Raw genomic sequence first — 23775 nt, 5'->3', positions numbered from 1 at the left:
TGATTTACTGGCCCACTCTATTTCCCTGTACAGTTCCTTATTATACTCATCAGAGTCATTAGGCCTATAGCACACTCCTACTCTCAATTTTGATCTCCCAATGCTTATGTCACACCAAACTGACTCAACACTGCACTGTCCAGCGATGTCGACTGGCTTCACTTCCTTGGTTTTTATGTGTTTCTTTACTAATAGCATAACCCCTCCCCCCTTCCTATCCTGTCTATCCTTTCTGTAGACGTTGTACTCCCCAAATTGCAGTTCTGCATCCCTTATATCTGTGTGACACCACGTCTCTGATATCCCAACAATATCTGCCTTTGATGTTTTGAGCAATACCTCAAATTCATCAAATTTATTTACTAAACTCCTAGCATTGGTGTACACGCAAGTATACCTGCACCTGTTTCTATTCTTAGCTACCCTAACACAACCCATGTGTTTATTTGTACCGCAATGGCTCCCAGCAGTCTCTGAAATACCATGCATCTTGTTTTTCAGGCTTCTGCTCATTCTAATAGAAGCAGTGCAAGAATCTCTTTCACCTCTGCCAGTGGCTACTGTCAATCTATTGGTCTTTGTCTCCCCCCAAGCTAGCAGTTTTCCGACCCACCTAACACTGCCTCGATAGCATCAGCAAATATTCTTGCACCCTTTCTATTTAAGTGTATTCCATCCCTGTAGAAGCAATCTCTCCTGTTAACAAGTACAGTCCAGGCTGAAAAAAATTCTACCCCTTGAGCCTTGCACAATCTTTCCAGGGCCGAATTGATCGACAAGGCTCTCATCATATACATTATTTTCATAATTGTATAGGTACTGCTTATATTTTATACAAAATATTATATATATGTAATGAATAAAAAAAACATACTAAATATATTAATAAAGCAATCATTTATAAAATAGACTGTTGTTATTATTTACATGTTTAATATAATGTTTTTATAATACAGATATTCAGACACCTCTTATTTAAAACCAAAAATAACAGTTAGATTATCATTAGGCAACTGCTGCCTGTTTTGTGAATGTCTAACAAAATATCCTGGTATGCCATTGCTATTGTTTGATTTTACGAATGTTGATGCACAGTTTCTTTGATACCAGTTTTGAAGTTTATAACGCAGCTATCAATAGAAATACTTTTTGAAAATTTCATTAGGAGAAAATATACATCCAGAAAATGTGCTGTACCAATACTGTTCCCTAAAAACAATACAATAAAGCAAACTTTTCTTTCATTAAATGTGCATTGCAGTGTTATCAGTTTTACACCAGTTTTTTTCATTTCCAGTGTGGCTTCCGATAGACGAATATTCTTGATTTTGTGTTAGTAGATGCAATACACATTGAAGAAAGGAAGTATGACCTCTACAATTTTCAAAAACAATTCATTGCAATTATTTCAGTTATGTTTCTTATGCCAAGAAACAGTTGCATGCATTTTTTTCCTCCCTGTATCATGCTCGTCAGTATCGGGGCCTTCTGTGTAACTCACTGCTCTGTGTAACTTAATTCACTTTAGCCAGCAGAGCACACACACACACACACACACACACACACACACACACACACACACACACACACACACACACACACACACACACACACACACACACACACACACAGGACATTCAAACAAATTTAGTGACGCATTCTATAACAAGGTTGTTGCTGTTGTTATTTGGTTTTTAAGAGCATTAGCAACTAAGGCCATATTGCTCCGGGGATATGCGGTGGTCATTCCCTGACCTTTCCGCATCCTCCGTATTTGGTGGCCACGGCTCAAAACCCGGTCTAATCAAGAAGCATGTGCTGCACACTGCTGCTCCTGCCCACCTGGCTATGAAGGCACCCCATAACAAGGTCAATGCCTGACTGTTTTTCTCAGGAATAATTAGAAAATGCATACTTGAATGTACATTTTTGATGTTTGCACATTAATTAATAGATTTTTCTGAATTTTAAAGCTGGAGCATCAAAGAAAACACTTCTGCTTATGTATATTGAGAATTTCAATTTTGTAGATAGAAAAAAAATTATAGAAATAATTAGTTAATTATGGGAATTTTCACCACAGCAGGCTAACAATGCTTGAAATTGAGATGGGACAGAAGCAGAGTGTTTGTTGGAAATAATATTCTTGTAAAGTTGTAAAGTCTCTTGTAGTAAAGATTATAAAGATTCTTGTAAAGTTTTAAAGTCGCAGGCCGGCCGCTAGTTAGTACACTGGACTGAACCTATTGGTAACTCTCTAGGAGGTTTCCGGATCAGCTAATGTATAATCTTGCTACCTCTACTCTGCCAGATAGTGACTGGAGGGAGTCCAAGTAGTGTGTATGCGGGAGCATTGTTGAGGCCACGTTATGTCAAGAATCTGGGTATATTCTTACTATGTGTATGCCATATCCAAAAATTTCATTACTTTCCACCCACTTTTTCTTACTATTCAATACGCCATGAATTGTCAAACTAATAGGGCAAGCTTACCTGTGAAAAGATCTAAACCTCCCAAGCATTTCCTAATTCGTTTCACAAATATACATGGTTTCAATTCTAATCTCAACGATGTCCATTTCCACTTGCAGTCTGCCAAACCCCATGTACTTTTTCTGACAGAATCTCAGTTATCGGTTGATTCAACTACTGCTCATCTCAGATGCCAAAATTATTCGCTGTATGATTCCTTTCGCCTCAAAGGTGGTACTTGTCAGAGACTTCATAATTTGTAATCTCCTCTCTTTGATCTTCTCTGGCTTAAAATCTGTCTATCTCATTGTGTCAAATTCATCTGTTGTCTCTACCATTCTCCTAAGTCCACTAATCACTTGGAGCTCTTTGACTTCCTCTCTTTGCAACTTGACTTTCTCCAGTCCAACTTTACTAACAGTGAGGTAATTTTAATTAGTGATTTTAATGTTCACAATTCCAGCTGGCTTCCGTTTTCTAGTCACACCGACCCAGCTAGTCGAGATGCTGAGGCTTTTGCAATTACTAATGACCTTGCACAGATTGTTCATTTACCTACAAGAATACTGGACAATTCTGATCATACAGCCAACACGCTTCATCTTTTCTCCCAAACAACCCTTCTAAGTAAACAGTCGAAGTGAGAGTCCTTTAGGCACTTCAGATCACAACTTGGTAACTGTCTCTTCTCCAATGGAGCCTTTATCTCATGGCTATTCCCAACCTCGTGTTGTTTGGCATTAAAAGAATGCAAAATGGGATGACCTGCGAGATTTATTTTCTTCTTTTCCTTAGTCGGATTAATGTTTCAAAACTTCTGATGTCAACGTTTGCTCAGATCGTGACATTCAAATTATTCTTGCAGGAATGGAATCCTTTATCCCACACTCCACTTTAAAATCTCGTCCTTTATCTAAACCTTGGTTTTCCAATAAATGTGCTTAGGCTGTTCAAGAGAAGAACATTGCATATCATAATTGGCTTGTTTCTAATTCTTCAGTTTCATTTTCTGCCTACACCAAAGCTCGCAACAATTGTAAAGCAGTTATTAATCAGTCCAAACTAGAGTTTGAACAGGCTAAGTAGAAAACTTGCTTCTTGCCCTAATTGTAGTCGAGCATTCTGGTCTCTTGCCAAAGCTATTGGCTGCAACTTTTGCCCATCTCTGCTCCCACCTCTGTCCAATCCAGATGGTTCTGTTGTCACTTCAGCCAAGGATAAAGCTGACCTGATAACATCCCATTTTTCTTCCAACTCATGTATTAATGATCTTGGTAAAACACCTCCCACCATTCCCAACTTGCTCCATTCAATGCCTCCTGTGATCTTCCGTCAAAAGGATGTCAGAAGGATTTTGACGAATCTTGATGCTAATAAAGCTCCAGGTCCTGATGGTATTTCTCCTCTTGTTTTCAAAACCTGTGCTCCTGAACTTACTCCTATTCTTTGCCACCTTTTTTCACTTTCTTATTCCAAAAGTGTTTTTCCTTCTGCTTGGAAATTTGCTCATATCCAGCCAGTTCCTAAAAAGGATGACAAATCCCTCCCATCCAATTATCGTCCCATTGCAATTACTTCTTCTCTTTCTAAAATAATGGAGAAATCAATTAACTGCCAACTCTTAAACTACCTAGAAACCTTCTGTCTGATCTCTCGTTCCAGGATTCCGTCAGTGTTGATCCACTTGTGATAATCTGGTTTATGTTACCCATTTATGGACTAACTCAATGGAAAGGTTCGGTGAAACACAAGTAGTTTCTCTTGACAGTTCAAAGGCTTTTGATCGTGTTTGGCATAAAGGTCTTCTAAACAAACTTCCATCTTATGGTTAGTTAGCATTAGCATAGACATTTGATGCAAGAAAGCAAGCTTATGCAGCATCAGCCAAAAAAAAAAAAAAAACCCACTTCCACTTCGCCCCTCTGTTCGTTCAAAATACCTGTCCAGCTGAGCCTTAAACTTATTTAGGCTATCAACCTCCACCACAAGGGGTGGGAGTCTGTTCCACCAACCAACCACCCGCTGGCTAAAGGCAAATTTCCGCACGTCTATCCTACATCTGTCTTTCCTCAATCTGAATGTATGCCCTCTCAGGTAATTTTTCTGAGCTAGAGGAAGAATCCCATCAGCATTGAGCATGCTTAAACCATTCAAGGCTTTATACACCTCTATCAGATCACCTCGCTGGTGCCTAGTCCCCAGACACTGTAATTTGCAAAACTTAAGCCTTTCTTCATAAGAGCACCCCTTTGTTCCATTCACTAATCTTGTTGCCCTTCTCTGTACTCGTTCCAGCAGCTCTACATCCTTCTTGAAATGAGGCCTCCAGACCTGTATACAGTACTCTAGGTGTGGCCTGACCATTGCCTTATACAATGGAATAATCACCTCCTTATCCCTGGTGGAAAAATTCCTGTATATCATTGACAATACTCCATGAGCTACTCTTGCAGCCCGTCTGCACTGCTCAAAGAACTTCATATCTGCCTGCACAACCACCCCCAAGTCCCTTTCATTCTCTACCACAGTCAGTGTAGTACCATAGAGTTGATACGTTGCCCTGGGGTTGCTGTTTCCCATGTGTAGTACTTTACATTTGTCAATGTTAAACTTCATTTGCCACCTCTCAGCCCATCTGCTCAACCTTTCCAGATCCTGTTGCAGCAGCATAGTGTCAGTAGTGTCCTTGACAACCCTGCCAACCTTTGTATCATCTGCAAACTTGGACATTAAGCTTGATATACCATCATCAATATCATTTATAAATACAGAAAACAATAATGGACCCAACACTGAGCCCTGAGGAACTCCACTAATAACATTAGTCCACGATGAGCAGTGTCCATTGATTACCACTCTCTGTCTTCTCCCCCTCAACCACCCCTTTATCCATAGCAGCAATTTGCCTCCAATGTCACACTGCTCCAATTTGTGTAGCAGTCTTCCATGTGCAACAGTATCAAAAGCCTTTCTAAGATCCAAGTACATAATATCAAAGTTATTCCCTGCATCCAGTTCTTTTGTGACTGCATCATAGTATCCAATCAAGTTGGTCAGGCAAGACTTCCCCTTAACAAAACCATGCTGTGTCTGAGCTATAACTGAAGTCTTGTCTAAATGATCCTGCAGTGCTTCTTTAACCAGTGCCTCCATTAATTTTCCTGGAACAGAAGTTAAGCTCACAGGTCTATAATTACTTGTGTCAGCCTTTGATCCTCCTTTGTGAATTGGGGTCACATTTGCACATTTCCAGTCTATGGGTACCTCCCCTGAGTCCAAGGAAGCTCTCATAATTATGGCTAAGGGTTTGCTTGCTTACTTTGCTACCTCCTTTAATATAACTGGATAGATTCCATCCACCCCAGGTGCCTTTCTTGTGTTTATCGTCAACAATTTCTCCTCCACGTTACTCTAAGTTATTACAAGATTATCTAGCTTACTGCAAGAGTTGAATATACCTCTGGCATTCCCCTTGCTGAATAACTCCTCATGTGTGAATGTCGATGCAAAATATTCATTTAGTTTGTTAGCTACCTGAGCAGGATCATCAACAGTTGACCCATCAATATCAAGTGGACCAATCTGATTCATCCCCTTCCTTCTAGAGTTTACATAAGTAAAGAACTCTTTGCTGTTTTTCTTTGCATCCCTTGCCAAAGATTTCTCGTAATCTGCCTTTGCCTGCCTAACCTCCTTTGTAACTTGGTTGCATATCAACTTGTATCTGTCATAGGCTTCTGTGTCATGTGTTAATTTGTAAGTATCCCATGCATTTTTCTTCTCTGCCATATGCCTCATTAGTTCATCTGACATCCATTTTGGCCTAAACCTTGAACAATATTTCTTAGTTGGTATGTAAAGCCTAGTAGCTTCCAAGATAAGTTCTTTGAATGCTTCCCATTTTGAATTTGCTGTTGATAACATCATCAGTTGGTCCCACTGTATAGAATTTAAATACTGTCTCAGTCCATCGTAGTCGCCTTTACGGAAGCAATAACCCTTCCCTTTACCCCTAATGGTAGTTACCTCTTTGAGTAAATCCCACTTCAGCACACTGTGATCACTGCCACCTAGTGGTTCCAAATACGGAGAATGCGGAAAGGTCAGGGAATGACCACCGCATATCCCGGAGCAATATGGCCTTAGTTGCTAATGCTCCTAAAAACCAAACAACAAACAAACAACAAACCTAGTGGTTCATTTATCTGCAGATTCTTAATGCATGAAGAATCACTGCTGATAATCAAATCAAGAGTATTACCCTCTAGTTGCCTCCCGAACATGCTGATGTAGAAAACAATCATCCAACAAATCCACAAAAGCCCTGCTAGTGTGTGAGTAACCAGCCCCCAAATTCCAGTCAATATCTGGGAAATTAAAATCTCCCATTATAAGACTCTCTGATTTACTGGCCCACTCTATTTCCCTGTACAGTTTCTTATTATACTCATCAGAGTCATTAGGCCTATAGTACACTCCTACTCTCAATTTTGATCTCCCAATGCTTATTCACACCAAACTGACTCAACACTGCACTGTCCAGTGATGTCGACTGGCTTCACTTCCTTGGTTTTTATGTGTTTCTTAACTAATAGCATAACCCCTCCCCCCTTCCTATCCTGTCTATCCTTTCTGTAGACGTTGTACTCCCCAAATTCCAGTTCTGCATCCCTTATATCTGTGTGACACCACGTCTCTGATATCCCAACAATATCTGCCTTTGATGTTTTGAGCAATACCTCAAATTCATCAAATTTATTTCCTAAACTCCTAGCATCGGTGTACACGCAAGTATACCTGCACCTGTTTCTATTCTTAGCTACCCTAACACAACCCATGTGTTTACTTGTACCGCAATGGCTCCCAGCAGTCTCTGAAATACCATGCATCTTGTTTTTCAGGCTTCTGCTCATTCTAATAGAAGCAGTGCAAGAATCTCTTTCACCTCTGCCAGTGGCTACTGTCAATCTATTGGTCTTTGTCTCCCCCCAAGCTAGCAGTTTTCCGACCCACCTAACACTGCCTCGATAGCATCAGCAAATATTCTTGCACCCTTTCTATTTAAGTGTATCCCATCCCTGTAGAAGCAATCTCTCCTGTTAACAAGTACAGTCCAGGCTGAAAAAAATTCTACCCCTTGAGCCTTGCACAATCAAGAAGTTGAATCTGATTGAGCAGGTTTTCCAACTGTTTTTTGTAATTGGTTATCCAGTTTTCTCTCTGGTCGCTCACTGAGGGTGATGGTAGATGGCTCTCTGTCTTCTAACTTCTCCACTAATGCTGGTGTCCCCAAAGGGTCAGTTCTTTTCCTCTTGTATATTAATGACCTTCTACCATTGACTGGAAATCCATAGTTTTTCCGATGATAGCACATTGCATTCCACTTTCCATTTTGAGAAACCTTGCCTGCTCAATCAGATTCAACTTCTTGAATAGTTGTTACCAATTCCTTAAATGCCGATCTCCAGGTAATTCTCCAGTTGGGCAAAGACAACTTAGTTGATTTCAATCCTTCTAAAACTCAGTCTTGTCTTATATCTCGCAAAAATGATTCTTCTGCCTCTATGTTTATCTTTGGTGACACTGATTTCTAGGCAAAATGATAAATCTCTTTTGGGGATTACCCTGACTTCTAATCTTTCTCTTGGCACAAGCACATTACAAATATTGCTTCGTCTGCATCTAAAAAATTTGGTTTTCTCTTTCGCTCTTGACGTTACTTTTCTTCCAAACAGCTGTTCACTCTGTACAAATCGCAAATCCACCCTGCCATGAAATATTGTTCCCACATCTGGGGAGGTGCCTCCAAACCTCTCTCAAGCTTCTAGATTCCATTCAGAAGAGGGCAGTTAAGTTAATTAATGACTCCATTCTAACAGAGTCTCTCCACTCGCTGTCTCATAGACACTGTTTCTGCTGCATGCCTTTTCTACAGATACTTCCATGGGCACTGTTCTTCTGAATTTTCTTCTATAATTCCTGCTCTCTTTCAAAACAGTCCAAACATGTGCTGCCACCAGCCAACATCCATTTACTGTCCAACTTCAAACTCACAAAACCAACTTTCATCTTCCTCGTTTATTCATTCAACTGCCGTTTTCTGGAACAAATTTCCTTCAAACATATTTCCTGAAAATTACAGTCTGCAGAAGTTCAAGTCCAATATGTTCTTTTGTCTTCTCAACCTCCAACCCAAGCACGGTACTAAGTACTATATGTTCTAATACCTTTCGTGTTTGGGGGTTTACATAAAAAAAAAAAAAAAACACAAGATAATCCCTATACAAGCTGCTGCATAGGGAAGGGGATGGGGGGAAGGAAGCACAGAGTATGCCGAAATAAGCAACACCCCAGCTGGATTTTCCGTGTCACCAAATAGTGCCCAAATGCTTCTAGCCACTGTTGGTTTAACAACTGGCTCAAAAAATTCTTGAAAATTGAACAACCAGCTGGTGCGAGCTGGATCTAGCACACTACTGTGCTTATATCTACCATGGTCTTCTGTGTCGCCTGATAATTTATATGCATCCCATGAATTTTCTTCTCTGCCACAGGTCTCATTAGTTCATCTGACATCCATTTTGGCCTATACCTTGAACAGTATTTCTTAGATTAATTCCTTGAATGCTTCCCATTTAGAATCTGTTGTTGGTAACATCATCAGTTGGTCCCACTGTATAGAGTTTAAAAACTGTCAGAGATCACTGTACTCACCTTTACAGAAGCAAAAATCCTTTCCTTTACCCCTGATGATAATTATATCTTTAAGTAAATCCCACATCAGTAAAATGTGATCACTGCCACCTAGCGGTTCCTTTATCTGCAAATTCTTAATGAACGAATAATCACTGCTGATAATCAGATCAAGACTATTACTCCCTCTAGTTGCCTCTTGAACATACTGCTGTAGAAAAAAAATCACCCAATAAATCCACAAAAGTCTTGCTAGTGTGCAAGTGACCAATCCACAAGTTGCAGCAGGGGTGTATTCAGAGGTGGGCAGAGGGGGAATACGTCACTCTTTAACCAAAAATTTGAAATTAAAGAAACAGAATGCAGGAGGATTCTAAAAAAAAAATTCAAAAGCCTGGCCGCCATGCCCCCTCTCCCCCTTATGATGTTACCTGGACCTGGTTGCCATGTCCCCCCCCCCTTACAATGATACCTAGATATGCCACTGAGTTGCAGTCAATATCTAGGAAGTTAAAATCCCCCATTATAACACATTCTGATTTACTGGCCCACTATTTCTCAGTTATCCACTGCATTTGTATAGTTGTTCATTGTACAAGGCACCTCCATAGCCAGGTGGGCAGGAGCGGCAGTGCTTAGCACACGCTTCTTGATTAGACCGAGGTTCGAGCCCGTGACCACCAAATACGGAGGATGCGGAAAGTCAGGGAATGACCACTGCATATCCTCGGAGCAATATGGCCTTAGTTGCTAATGCTCCTAAAAACCAAATAACAATAACATCATTGTACCCATCAGAATCATTAAGCCTATAACACACTATTACTCTCATTTTTGCTTTCCTGTTGTTTATGTCACACCAAACTGACTGGACACTGCACTGTCCACCCATGTCAACTGGCAGCACTTCCTCAAATTATGTGTTTCTTTACTAACAGCATAAGCCCTCCTCCCTTCCTGTCCTATCAATTCTTCCTGTGCACATTGTACTCCCCAAATTCTCATTCTGCACTGCTTATGTGTGTGACACCATGTCTCTGATATCCCAACAATATCTGCCTTTGATCTCTTCAAATTCAACAAATTTATTTACTATACTCCTAGCATTTGTGTACATGCAAGTATACATGCTTGACTGATTGAGGCTTTTATGGTACAAGGGCAAACGGCGAAGGTCATGATGCACCAAGTCCAAAAGATACATGCACCTGGTCTTACTCTTGGTTACCTTAACACAACCCATGTATTTACTTGTTCCATGATGACTCCTAGCAGTCCTTGAAATCCTCAGCACCTTGCTTTCTAAGCTGCTGCTCATTCCAACAGAAGCAGTGCAAGAATCACTTTCACCCAGCTACTGTTAATCTAGTAATCTGTGTGTCCCACCAAGCTAGCAATTTTCCGACCCACCCAATGCTGCCTTGATAGCATCAGCAAATATTCTTGCACCTTTTCTATTTAAGTGTATCCCATCCCTGTAGAAGCCATCTCTCCTTCATATCTTTCCATATCCTTCCTAAAATGAAGTTTGAAGACCTATATGCAGGTCTTCAAACTTCATTTTAGGAAAGATATATAGGATCTACACTCAAGATGCAACCTAACCATTTTCTTATACAATGGGTCAATTGCCTCCTTGTCAGCAAAATTTCAGAATATCATTGACAAAATCCCATGAACTGTTCTGGCAGTATGTGCACTGCTTAAAGAACTTCGTGTTGGACTGTATAATTAATCACTCCTCCCCTACCCCAGGTCTTTTTATTTCTTCACTACCTTGAGTGTAGTTCCAGCTATTTGGTACATTATTCTGGGAATACTATATACAGTGCCTTGCATTTTTTCAATTTTAAATCCGATTGTCACTTTTCAGCCTATATGCCTTATCTAGGTACTGTTCCTCCCAACCTTCATATCATCTGCAAACTTTGATGATGATGACAATTCCTTAAATTTCTAAAATCTGATATGAAAAAGCCTAATGAAATATAGAAAAAGAGAATTATGGAAATCTTATAAAGTTCACATATTCTCTTTGTAAAAGTTCACATAAGATAAGGTAAGGTAAGCAGCAGCCATTATCAGTCCACTGCAAGCTTCCTCAACAATTCATGTTGAGGAAAATGGACCATAATCTGCCATGCTAGTCCAGTGCAGGTTGGCAGATCAACAGGCGCCTCCATAGCCAGGTGGGAAGGAGCAGCAGTGTGTAACACACGCTTCTTGATTAGACCGGGGTTCGTGCCCATCAACACCAAATACGGAGGATGTGGAAAGGTCAGGGAATGACCACTGCATATTTTCGGAGCAATATGGCCTTAGTTGCTAATGCTCCTAAATAACAAACAAACAACAAGCAGATCAACGGTATTTAACAGCCAGGGGCTTGAACTCCAGTCTACTCAAAGAGCATGTGCTACTGCACTCCAGCTCCTAACCAATCAGCTACAGAATGCTACATACATAAATGCAGAATGGTTTCATTAACAAAAGTAAAACAAGAGAATATAAACAAACAATCTTTTTAGCATCCTTTACTTACAAATTGTCTAACATTATCAACCCTAAAATATTACATTAAGGGAACCTCACTTACTGCTATTTTGTCCATGTGAGAAGAGAGAGAGAGAGAAAAAAAAAAAAAAAAGCTTTTATTTACAGCAAATTACTTACTGGTATACCTGGAGCACCTGTAAAACCTGATACACCCATGTGACCCTATTAAAAATATAAAATAAAATAAGCATTAAATCTAAGGCAACTAAAAATACTCTAATTGGTGGCTGATAGAAGAAACACATATGATACATATAAAAAAAAAATTAAACAATCACTACAATATTCATGATATTTTTAAAAATATTAATCATATGATATTCACATCACTTCAGAAATGTACCCAAATTATTTTTTAATCGGTTTGTGCAATACAATCTGAAATAGACTTTTAAACATTAACATCTAACAATACCCTGTAGGGAAACAAAATTATATCTTATACTATAAGAAATGAAATATGGTTAAGAAATTATAGTAACTTCTTCCTATAAAGTCATGTCTTATACAAATCATTATAGTAGGTATGTGGCTAAGTCATTTTGGTAATTTCTTAATATAATTTCTTGGCCATGTACTCGGTATAATAAAATGTAGATGACATTATTTTAATTCAGTCATTAATAAGCAATGGTCTTTGTGCATTTCAATAGTTATCTTGTGTAATTAAATTTCAATCATAATGATAGAACAATGATCAGCTTAATTCTGTAATGCTATACATATGCACTACTAAAGCATAATATTTCAGGACTTTTGCCAATCCTTTGTTCATGTACATTACATGAAAATCTATGAAATACAAGACACAGTAGTACCACAAGCTGCAAAAAGATCACAGTTGATCATTAGCAAATTAGGATCCTCCTTAAACTAAAACCATTTCTCTAAGACTGAATTACCATGTGATAAAAATTTTTAAAAAATAAAATAAATAAAAAAAATACAATTACCAATATGTGATTTCTGGAACAGTAAAGATAACATTTAATTGCAAAAGCTATTTGTACATGTATATCCCAATAAATCCTGACATTCTGTACCAAAACCATTTATAGATGGAATTATGTTAAGGACAGATGATTCAGATAGATACTAACTTCATACTTATGAATTGCATATTTCTTTAGAGAATTTACTTAATCCAGAGCCAACTGCACCCTCAAGATCTCAAGCAGTTTATTAAGAGGCAGCAAAAGAAGTAAGCAAACCTTCAGCCATAATTATGAGAACATAATTAGAGGAGGTCCCTATGAACTGGAGACGTGAATGTTTCTGTAATTCACAAAGGATCAAAGTGTGAAGTAAATAACTACATATCTGTAAGCTTGACTTCTGTTACAGGGAAAATAATAGGGTCACTGGTTTAAGAAGTAATGCAGGACCACCTAGACTGCAGTCACAGCATGGATTTGTTAACAAGAGATTCTTGTCTGACCAACCTGATTGGGTACAATGACACAGTAACAAAGAATAAGGATGCAAAAAATAATTTTGATTATCATAGATTTCAGAAAAGGCTTCTGATACTGTCCCACATAGAAGACCTGTACAAATTGGAACAGTGTGGCAACAGGAGCAAGTTACTGCTAAGAATAAAGGGATCGTTGAGTGGATGAAGACAAAGAGTGATTATCAATATTCACTACTCTTTTTGGACTACTGTTATTAGTGGAGTGTCCAAAGGTTCAGCGCTAGACTCAGTATTTTCTATATTTATTAATGAAGGTATATCAGGCTGATGGCTACTGTTTTTAGATGATACGAATGCCAGCAGGGTGGTTAATGATAGTAATTAGGGTATGCTATTGCAACAAAATGAAAAGTACTGCATATGGGTAATTGCATACCAACTAATCTGATACAACTGTGTGGTTCCACACTCGTAGTAGGTGGAGAATGAAAAAGACCTGGGGGGGGGAATTGTGCAGTTAGATATGAAGTTCTATGAGCAGTGCAGACAGGCTGCTAGGACACCTCACTGCATTTTTTCAATGATATAAAGATATACAAGCAGTTACCACTTAACAAGTTCCCGGGGTTTATGTTTTTTTTTTCCCAAGTATCAACAAAATCGAAAATATGAACACTAATTGCAAAAAAATTAATGTTAAACCTTCATAAATCCAGGGGCTCACATCTGGTGAGTATGGGCTTGGCACACCCAGGGTCCTGAGCTGGATATCATCATTCTTATCTTTCTTGGTGATTTCTTTCCCCCCCCCCTCTCTCTCTCAGGGTAATTCAGAAATTTTTTTTTCCTGGTTCAGCAAAAGCCTCAGGCTTCCTTGCACCATATGGCTAATGAATGAAAAATCCCATATTTCGAATCACATGCATAGCTATGCAATACAGTGTAACCCACTTTACAATATTAATCCGACGTTCCAGAGACACGATCATATTGTGAAAATATGGTAATGTGAACCCAATAACATATTGTTTTTTGGTAATTTGTTCCATGACCTCGGAAGTTGAGATTTCCGCTATATAACTCTAAAAGGTCATTTTTATAGTGTAAATTGTATTAGTTACCAATTCAAATCATTAAAATGCACTACACTTTGATCGTTATCATATGTTCTGTTATTAGAACCAATTTTTAACGGCTTTGTGATATTTTTCTAAAGCATTTCTGGAGGTCATGACCATAAACAAAAACAATTTGCACTTTCCAGTTTATTGGGCTTTTCTGTTACTGCAGCAATTATAAACGGATAGTAAACTCCACGTTATTGCATTTGCAAAAATATTGATAGCTGGAATTGTGTGGTTTTTTTCATTATTATGGTGAAATGTGTTTCCCCTTTACTGAAATCTTCGATTGTATAAAAAAAAAACAAATTTTCAGAATCTTCTCTTCATTCTCTTTTGTTTAAGCTTCATAAACTTGTTACGCCGTGCAAATCATGTTAGTCGCAATTTGTGCATTCCGGTAAAAAATGCTTATGCATGCTATCGTGAAATTTATAAAGAAAAATAATATATAATTATATATCAGTTTCCAAGAAGATTATCTTGGAAACAAACACCTCTTGAAGAATTTCTAAAGAAGATGCTTCTTGTACAACAAACCAACAAGTGCTAAGCCAATAATGAGTGATCAACGAGTATGCATTTAGTCAATGATGATGATGAAGAATAAACATGCTTTAACATTTGTAAGTCGTAAATAATTTCTTTATTATTATAATTGGCTTGATTTTATAGGCTACGTTTTCATTTCTTTGGATAATCTATCATTATTTAAACAAACTAATTAGCTAACTAATTTCATTGTTGGGAACGTAACCTCTGTTTTTAATATTATGTCTATGGGAAATAAATTCCCACTTTGAGTTTTCGCTTTAACGAGTGCACTCTAAGAATGAATTAACTCAATATCAGGAACTACCTGTACTGGAATTTTGGCAGCAGGGATAAGGAAGTGATTATCTCATTGCACAAGGAAATAGTCAGGCCACATCTTCAGTTCTGCCTACAGGTCTGAAGGCCTCATGTTGGAACAGGTGAAGAAAAGAGCAAATGAGATTGGTGAAGGGAACAAGAATGTTCTTTTTTATACTCCAGAACGACCACCAGGTCAGTGGAGTTTACAATAAATCAATCAATACAAACGTTAATCATATTTAGCAGTCACGGACTACAACCCGGTCCAATCAAGTGTATGTGCTGCTGCACTCCTGACCACTCTGCGCTTACCAGGAATGGCTTCAGTTTTGTAAATTGCAGAATCTGGAACCTGCAAGGAAATCTGGAGGTGTATGAAGTTTTAAATGGAGATTAAGGAAGCTAAATGCTGATAGAATCTTCCCTATTCAGACAACCCAGATGAGGGGGAGACACCAATTTAAATTGAGGAAGGCTGGTTGCAGGATGCAGCAATTTGCTTTCAACCAGCAGGTAGTTCTTCATTGGAACAAACTTCCATCTGGTGTTGTAGAAGTGGGTAGTATGAATAAATTTAAGGATTAAGCAATTTGTTAGAGGGAATTCACAGAAGAGGCGAGTAGGTTTTTATTATTTTTTTTTTTTGGCTGATAGGCTTGCTTCTTTGAATTATTTGCTCCTAATACTAATTTTGATTCTCCAATTTCACTTGGTCCATACCGCTGAAACTGAATAATACCTTTCAACAAAAGCATTTTCTTTGATTGTGTCTTTGAAAATTACAGAAAGCTTTGTTAGTTATTATGCAGAAAAAGTAAAAATCCAGCATCAGGGTAAGCCTAGACACTAATCTAGTAAAGAGCACATGCCCTTTACTGAATCAGCGTCTTCAATAATTATATACACATGAATTTAAAATTAGAACATGCATCTCCCACATACAATTAATTACCAAAGCATATAGCCTTTACTTGTTTTTATGTCACGGAAGAGTCTAGCTGGCATACAATTGTTGAAGTACAAGGTTTATGACACTTGACATTTCCATCGCTGTCATCCAAAGGTAATAACACAGATAAGAAAAAGGGAGGTTTTTAAAGTCCACACTGTAACATAAATTAAATTTCAATGGCAAAATGCACATCTATATATATAAAACGCTTAGGCATGCTGCTCAAATTTTCCAACTGCCAATTGTTTACTTTGCATGACCACCATACCATGCATTCTTTATTAATTTTTGTACTAAAATTTTTCAACTGAAGGAAGGCAACCTATGCCTGAAACCCATCGACGTATGTTTATTTTAACTGTTTATTTTATCTGTCTTCAATTTTAATAAACTGTTCTAAGTTTTAAGAAGTGTAAAAATTCCTGAACAGTGTGTAAGAACTTTGAGAAAATGTAGAAGAAATACTAATGAAACATTAGAGGGGAGATCTAATAGAATAAGAGACTGAAACAAGACTCAACGACTACAAAGATGTACAGAAAACGCTGAAGAAAGAGAAGCGAGACTGGAAAAACAATCTTGAAAAACAATCAAACCAAGGGTGTAGGGCCAAAGTAATGCAACAATTGGACGAGATGCTGCGACAAGTTAACCCATTTTCTGGGTCATATAAACAAATGCATCAAATAACCCAGGCAAATACAACAATGAATGTAGGCATGGCATTTATAGAAGACACAGACTTAGATAAGAGATGATATAATGCACCTACATCCAAAATGGAGGTTGCTGCAATATTTGTTGGAGAAGACTGGGAACCACCCGCAAGTAGAGACATATACATATATCCCACGGGTAACTGCTGTAAAATTATATCACCGCTAAACAAGAATGGTGAGGACTGAAGGATCTAGATTAAACTATTTACACTATAATCAGAAAGATGGCGTATGTTACATCAGGTACAACTAGTTTTTTATTAATATATAGCCATAAGATTGTTTATCAGTACAGCATACTCTTCAAAATTAGAATCCATGTTTTCCTGTCTGCTGATTTCTGTTTGGATATGCTATTAGACATCAACTGATTTCAATTGCTTCAAGAAATATACTATTGCAGATTTGCCATCTTCAGAAATGTTGAGCCAAAATTTTGTTCATAACAATAGTCCTGCTGTCCAGATTTGGTAGTCAGGAGCATTTCCAAAGCTTAACCAGAAAAGAGAAGGTCCTGGCTGAATATTCTCTGTTACCCAGTACTTCATCATAATAGTATATGGTAGGCCCTCACACTGAAACTGATGCTACAAACATCTCTTGCTCTTCATCTATTTCTTTTCACAAATTATTTCAAATTTGAAAATTATGCCATACCAACTGATGAAATTTGTGCTACGTCAACATTCATAAAAAAATTATTTTTCAATAGAAAATCATGCACCACACAGTCACATACAGCCATAAAGTGCTTCCTCACTGAGCAAAATCTTCTCCTCAATATTGGCAGTGGAAATGCTTATGTTCGGGTTTTCAAATGTTGGCATAACATTTAAAAGAAACAAACAAATTGATTTATTCAAGCCAGAAGAGAGAAAGAAACAGACTTTCTGCACAAATGAGGATAACATATACCTAGAATTATCAGCTTGCTTGGCCTGTTTAGGATTACTCTTACCAGAAATTTGCAATGTAGAAATTTTTTTTTTGAGATCATAATTTCTCTTCTTTCAAAACTATTGCATCATGAACTAGATTTTGAACATGAGTCGGTGCCACTTGCTAGTGATTGCTTGACGTACTTCCCAGTTTGGTAACTTAAAGTTCTCAAATTGCTTTTCTCACAACTTCTAAACTCATCTTTAAAAAAAACTAGTCCAAGTTGACACAATTCTACCAGTATAGTAACACATTTAACCACAGAAGGCAAATGTGCACACACATGCTTCAATTTTTTCTTACTTCATTAGCATGCATTAGATGAAATTGTTTAAATCTATCTTTCATTTTAGCACTTTATACAGTAGTAAATGCCCACCAAGTATTCATATACTTTCTCAGGAATGCAAGCAGCTCCCTTTTAAGTGCACAAATTAATAAGATGACAAATCTTGCCTATTAACACCAAGTATTCCATCTCTTATTTTAATACCTTTACTACTCCAGTTTTTGGGCCTATATAGCATATACATTATCAAAGTGCCATAGTAACTAGTTTTTTGAAGGAATCTCACATGCTTTCAGATTGTTCAGAAGATGTCCAATGTTGTATCCTCTAGAACAATGATGGCAAACCTTTTAGGCTCGGGGTGTCAAAAATTCGGAAAATGCCTAACTTGACTCCACTGGCATGCACCCCCCCCCCCGAACAAAAGAGAAATAATTCTTTACATATTCATTTATTTTTTAAAAATACAGTCCAATCATGTGTGGTGTTATATATTACAAATTGAAACATCAAATAATTACAAAAATGAAATACGAGTAAAACAAACTCAGACACATGTAAAATAATAGTAATAAAAAAAAAAAAAAAACAGATTCATTATTAAAAACAGTTTAACAGTTTCAAACAGGATGAAAACTGTAATTATGCAGAAGTACAAGGTGAGAAAGAGTAAAAAAAAAAAAAAATCAGTGATTTACAATAGAGAAAACAATATGCACACTGATAATTGGGCTTAAAATAGTGCAATAAAAAATTACCCTACTTTTAATAGCAATTTTGAATTAAACTGAAAAAAATATATATGGAACACATTGCATTTGATTTGATTAACATCAATTAATGACTTTTTTGTTCACATGAATGCAAAAGCTGAACTGAACTCACACAGGGAGAATGGTTGTTATTCATAATAACTACACTCAACGCCAACCATGCAATTAAATAATATTTAATTTAAAATATATACATGTAAAATAAAAACTGGTCTATTTACAATAATATAATAAAAGTGCTAAAAAATATTAAAAGCTGTAACTAAAATCCTTCAAATACTAAAATACCGGTGACCATAGCTTTCAGAAGCGACCATCTCCTTTCTCAACATAAGAGAGAAAGGAGACAGTCGCTTCCAAAAGCTATGGTCACCGGTATTTTAGTATTTGAAGGATTTTAGTTACAGCTTTTAATATTTTTAGCAATTTTATTATATTATTGTAAATAGACAAGTTTTTATTTTACATGTACATATTTTATATTTTAAATTAAATATTATTTAATTTCATGGTTGGTATTGAGTGTAGTTATTATGAATATGAACTTTCCCAACCTCGTAGGCCTTTTTTAAGATAGAATAGTTATTGTCGGGTGTTGGCGAACACTGGCGTGTCACCCAAAACATTGTGGCATGTCACCGTTGACATGCGTGTCACAGGTTCGACATCACTGCCCTAGAATCACTTTCCAATGCCAGTACTAAGAGTGTGCTGATTTTGATTTTATATTTTTTATTTCAAAAGGTCACCACAGTGTGATATAGCTTTGCATCACTTTGATTATATCATCTGTGGCAATCAAAAAATGGCCCATTTTTCAGTCATCACTAAGTATATTCTAGACAAAAGATGCAGATAAATATTCAGCAAACATGATATTATCACTAAGAAATCTATTTTTGTATTTGTTGCTATGCACTATTTGCTGTCCTTATGCTTATTTTTCTGCCTATTTCTAATTGCATCATGTTTCCCAACCGCTTGGAACTGAAATATCACTTCTACATACAGTATGCAAGGCAAATATGTTACTTTTTTTTACATTTTACAATATGTCGAAAATCTTGCATAGATGTTTTCTGAAAATATGTTGTATTTCTTTGGTATCTTACTGAAAGACACTGTTAGTTAGCTTTGCAAATTCAATTCCAATGAAATATCATACATTACAGAGGACAACACTATTATCATGCATTTCTATTTTATAATTTGAACTGCCACAGCACATCTGACATCCCATTCTAAATAGAAATCTGTAAAATTTAAAAAAAAAAAAAAAATCCAATTTTATATGTAGGCCATTTTTTTTCTTTTATTTATTATTATGACAGTGAGACACAGAAAGATCAAACTGAGTAAAAATTAATGATTCCTTGTCATAAATCTGGAGAGTTGGAAGTTATGCAAAGGTGAAAGATAGCACATCTGCAAAGGTTGTTTATTCTGAAACATTAAAGGAAAGAGTATAGCCAGTTATCTCTTGTTATGATAAATCTGAATCTCTAAATTTGCAGGATGGGATATTACCCAACTCTGCCAATGTTACAAATTTTTCAAAGTGGATTGATAGGTGTGGAATGCATAAAATGCACCCCAACACATACACAGCTCTGACTTAACCCTATAAGACTTCTTATGGGGATGGACATAAGTACACATAGCTGCAAACTTCTGACTTTCAAAAAGGTAGAGATTAGTATTTGTAGGCAGGCACAAAACAGGCTTTGTGATCAAAACAAGCAAAAAGCAAGGGTTCATCCCAAAAAACAAAGGGAAAATAGATTTTTCAGAAAAGTAAGAGGTTTTTTAAAGAACACACTGCACTAGAAATTAATTTCTGACAAAAATACAAATTTCATATTAATATACAGTCATTGGATTGTTTACTAGTATATTATACTTTAAAATTGTGGATTTCTATTGGTACTGTCATTTAGATGTCAACTGATTATGACTGTTTCAAGAAAGATATTGAAACAGACTTTGTACATCTTTAAAACTGCTGAATCAAATTTTTGTTCCTATCAATGGCACTGATATTCAGAGTTGGCTTTCAAGAGCATTTCCAAAGGTGAAGGATCTGAACTTCGTTTGAATTTTTTAGCTTGTTAAATATTAGCATAGGCACATGATGCAAGAAAGCACCTTCTCATTTCACCCATCCACTCACTCCAAATGTTTGTCTAGTTCTGCCTTGAATCTATTTAAGCTATCAACTTCTACGACAAATGGAAGTTTGTTCCAGCAATCAACCATCTACTGGCTAAAGGCGAACTTCCACACATCTATCTTACAACTGTCTTTCCTCAATTTGAATTTATGCCCTCTCAGGCAATTATTCTGAGCAAGAGGAAGAATCCCATCCACACTGGGCATGCTCAAACCATTCAAGGCTTTATACACCTCAATCAGATCACCTTGCAGGTGCCTAGTCTCCAGACACTGTAATTTTCAAAATTTAACCTTTCTTCGTAAGAGAAACTTTGTTCCATTCACTAATCTTGTTGCCCTTCTCTGTACTCGTTCCAGCAGCTCTACATCCTTCTTAAAATGAGGCCTCCAGACCTATATACAGTGCTCAAGGTGTATATTCTCTGACACTTGTGCTATGAGGAATTATTAAAATTCTTAAAATGACTTAGTTCATGAAGCATAATTTGTTATACTTCATGATTTCTAGGGCACTTCTCCAAACAAGGACTAGCACATAGCAATTCTTCCTTCTTTCATAATAACATTTGATAGGTTCTCATACTGAAATTGACAGAATGAAAAAAGAAAAATAAAATAAATCTGCAAAGTATCTATTTCTTTGCCTTCAATAATACTGAGAATTACTGAAAACTCTGTTTATCTTTTATTTATTATTATTTTTTTCATTATTTGCAAAATCAATTAGTTTCCCTTTGGTCCAACAAAAGATTTTCTCCAAATAGCATTATTGGATGGTGAATTGGTCTCCAAATACCATCATATTTAAAGTTAAATATTTAATTTAATTCATGCAACAACCCAGTTGGGCAACTTATCTATGAATTGTGTTTTGCACTATCAGCCTTTCGACTAGATTTAAAAAAAAAAAAACACTTTTTTTCAGGCATTCACATAGATAGTCATTGGTTGTCAAACTGAGTCTGCAATTTACCAAACTTATTCATAAATTTATAAAGTTTCCATTATGAGTATATTAAATATTAACACTTCATTGAATTATGTCAGTATATGGTACAACATGTATTAAACAAAATGTTTTTTTTTTTGTTGTTGTTTTTTACCACATAAAAAAAAAGACCTTAGGTTAAAGTTTTCCTGAATCAAACTGTTTTGAAATTCAGCACATATTGTAACAGTTAAAAAGACCACTCTCGTTGGTCTTTTGTAATTGTGACTGACAAGGAAAACAACGTTTCCTAATTTATTGATAGAGAAGGGCAGTGTTTCTGTCTGTATTTCAAGACTATCAATGACATGGGTTAGGCTATATTTATCAACAATAAACATAGCCACGGAAAATATTGTAAGAATATCAATGGACGTACTTCAGAAAAAAAAAATAACCATTCTTCTTAAGGAATAAATTTAACGAGGCAATCTTTAGCAGTTTGTATGACATTTTTTTTTTTTTTTTTTTTTTTTGGTAGTTGTTGGCGCATAGGCTTCTGTGTCCATAATACACCTCCCAAGGTTTTTGCAGTACAGTCGGTCCTCGTATAACACGTGTTTGCATTACACGAATTCGATCATACACAATTTATAAATAGGGGAACGTTATTTTATATAGCACGAACCGAATTCGCTTATACACGATTCGCCTTTGTGTTTACAAGAAATGGCAGTCGAACGCGGAATCACCCCTACCGAACGCAACACGATAGGAATGAAGAAGATTCTGAAAATGTATTTATGTATTTTATATCAGTGAAGGGGAAACACATTTCACCATAAAAACGTAAAAACCAACACAATTCCAGCTATCGGTATAATCGCAAATGCAATTAGATGGAGTTTACTACCAGTTTATAACAGGTTCCACTAGCAGAAACGCAACTGGAAATTGTTTTTATTGTTTTATGGTAGTAACCTCCAAAAATGTGCTTTAGTAAAATGCGAGGTGTTAATTAATAGTGTATCTCGGCCTTTAAGGTGTTCTTTATTCAGTTGCTATACGCGCACAGCTTTGTTTATGTGTATCAAGCGTGCCTCCTCGTTTTGTAATTGTGCTTTATTCCCTAAAAATTAGTAAAATACTTAAAAGGTGTGAAAAGGAAGCGTCCTGGATAAGACACTGCAGATTCAGAGATGAAAAAAAAAAAAAAAAGCAATAATGATAAACAGAGGCGGACTGGGTCAAAAATTCTTACCCGGGAAAATTTATAGTGGCCTCATACTACGGTTTATGGCCAAAATCACACCGGCCTCCGGCCCACCGTGGTTTCCCCCGTAAGGCTTATGGCCAGTCCTCTTCTGTCGATAGAGAAAAAATATGAAATTGTGAAACGCTTTGAGCGAAATGAAAGACCATGTGATATTGCACGTGCTACAGACCTAAATGAGGCAACGCGGAGAATTACAAAGAATGCAGAGAAAATAAAAACAACTTTCATAGCGGAAACAACTCAAAGTGTAATTAAAATCCATTAGATTAAGACACAAAGAATTGGAAGAGATGGAACGGCTGTCATCTCTTTGGATAGAAAATCAAACAAAAAGCAAGTTTGCTTACGATAGAAGCAAAAGCATTAGCAATATTTTATTACGACTTACGTATTATAATTTATACTTACGTATTATAAAATACGTAAGTATTTTATTACGACTATTTTATTTAATATAATAAATTTTTTACGAATAAAATACGTATTTTATCCGTAAAAAATACTTTTTTAGTATTAAAAAATACTAAAAATACTTTATTATAATATAATATTATTTTTATTACGTATTTTAATCGTTATAAAATACTTACGTATTTTATAACGATTAAAATTACCC

General features: G+C 36.6%; 1 protein-coding gene across 1 annotated transcript in view; it reads right to left on the bottom strand.

The window, feature by feature from the left end:
- Nucleotides 1–23775, bottom strand: part of LOC150080841 (uncharacterized) — an 852072-nt gene that overhangs the window by 699465 nt on the left and 128832 nt on the right. Inside the window, exon 4 of the mRNA XM_090381010.1 lies at nucleotides 11839–11883. Within this exon, the coding sequence (XP_090237136.1) occupies nucleotides 11839–11883 (45 nt within the window). The remainder of the gene's footprint in view (nucleotides 1–11838; nucleotides 11884–23775) is intronic.

This window comes from Mastigoproctus giganteus, chromosome 9, assembly GCF_048544385.1.
Source record: "Mastigoproctus giganteus isolate SK-2022 chromosome 9, ASM4854438v1, whole genome shotgun sequence".
NCBI lineage: Eukaryota > Metazoa > Arthropoda > Arachnida > Uropygi > Thelyphonidae > Mastigoproctus > Mastigoproctus giganteus.
The sequence above is the reverse complement of the archived record's forward strand: the minus strand, read 5'-3'. Positions and strand labels throughout refer to the sequence as shown.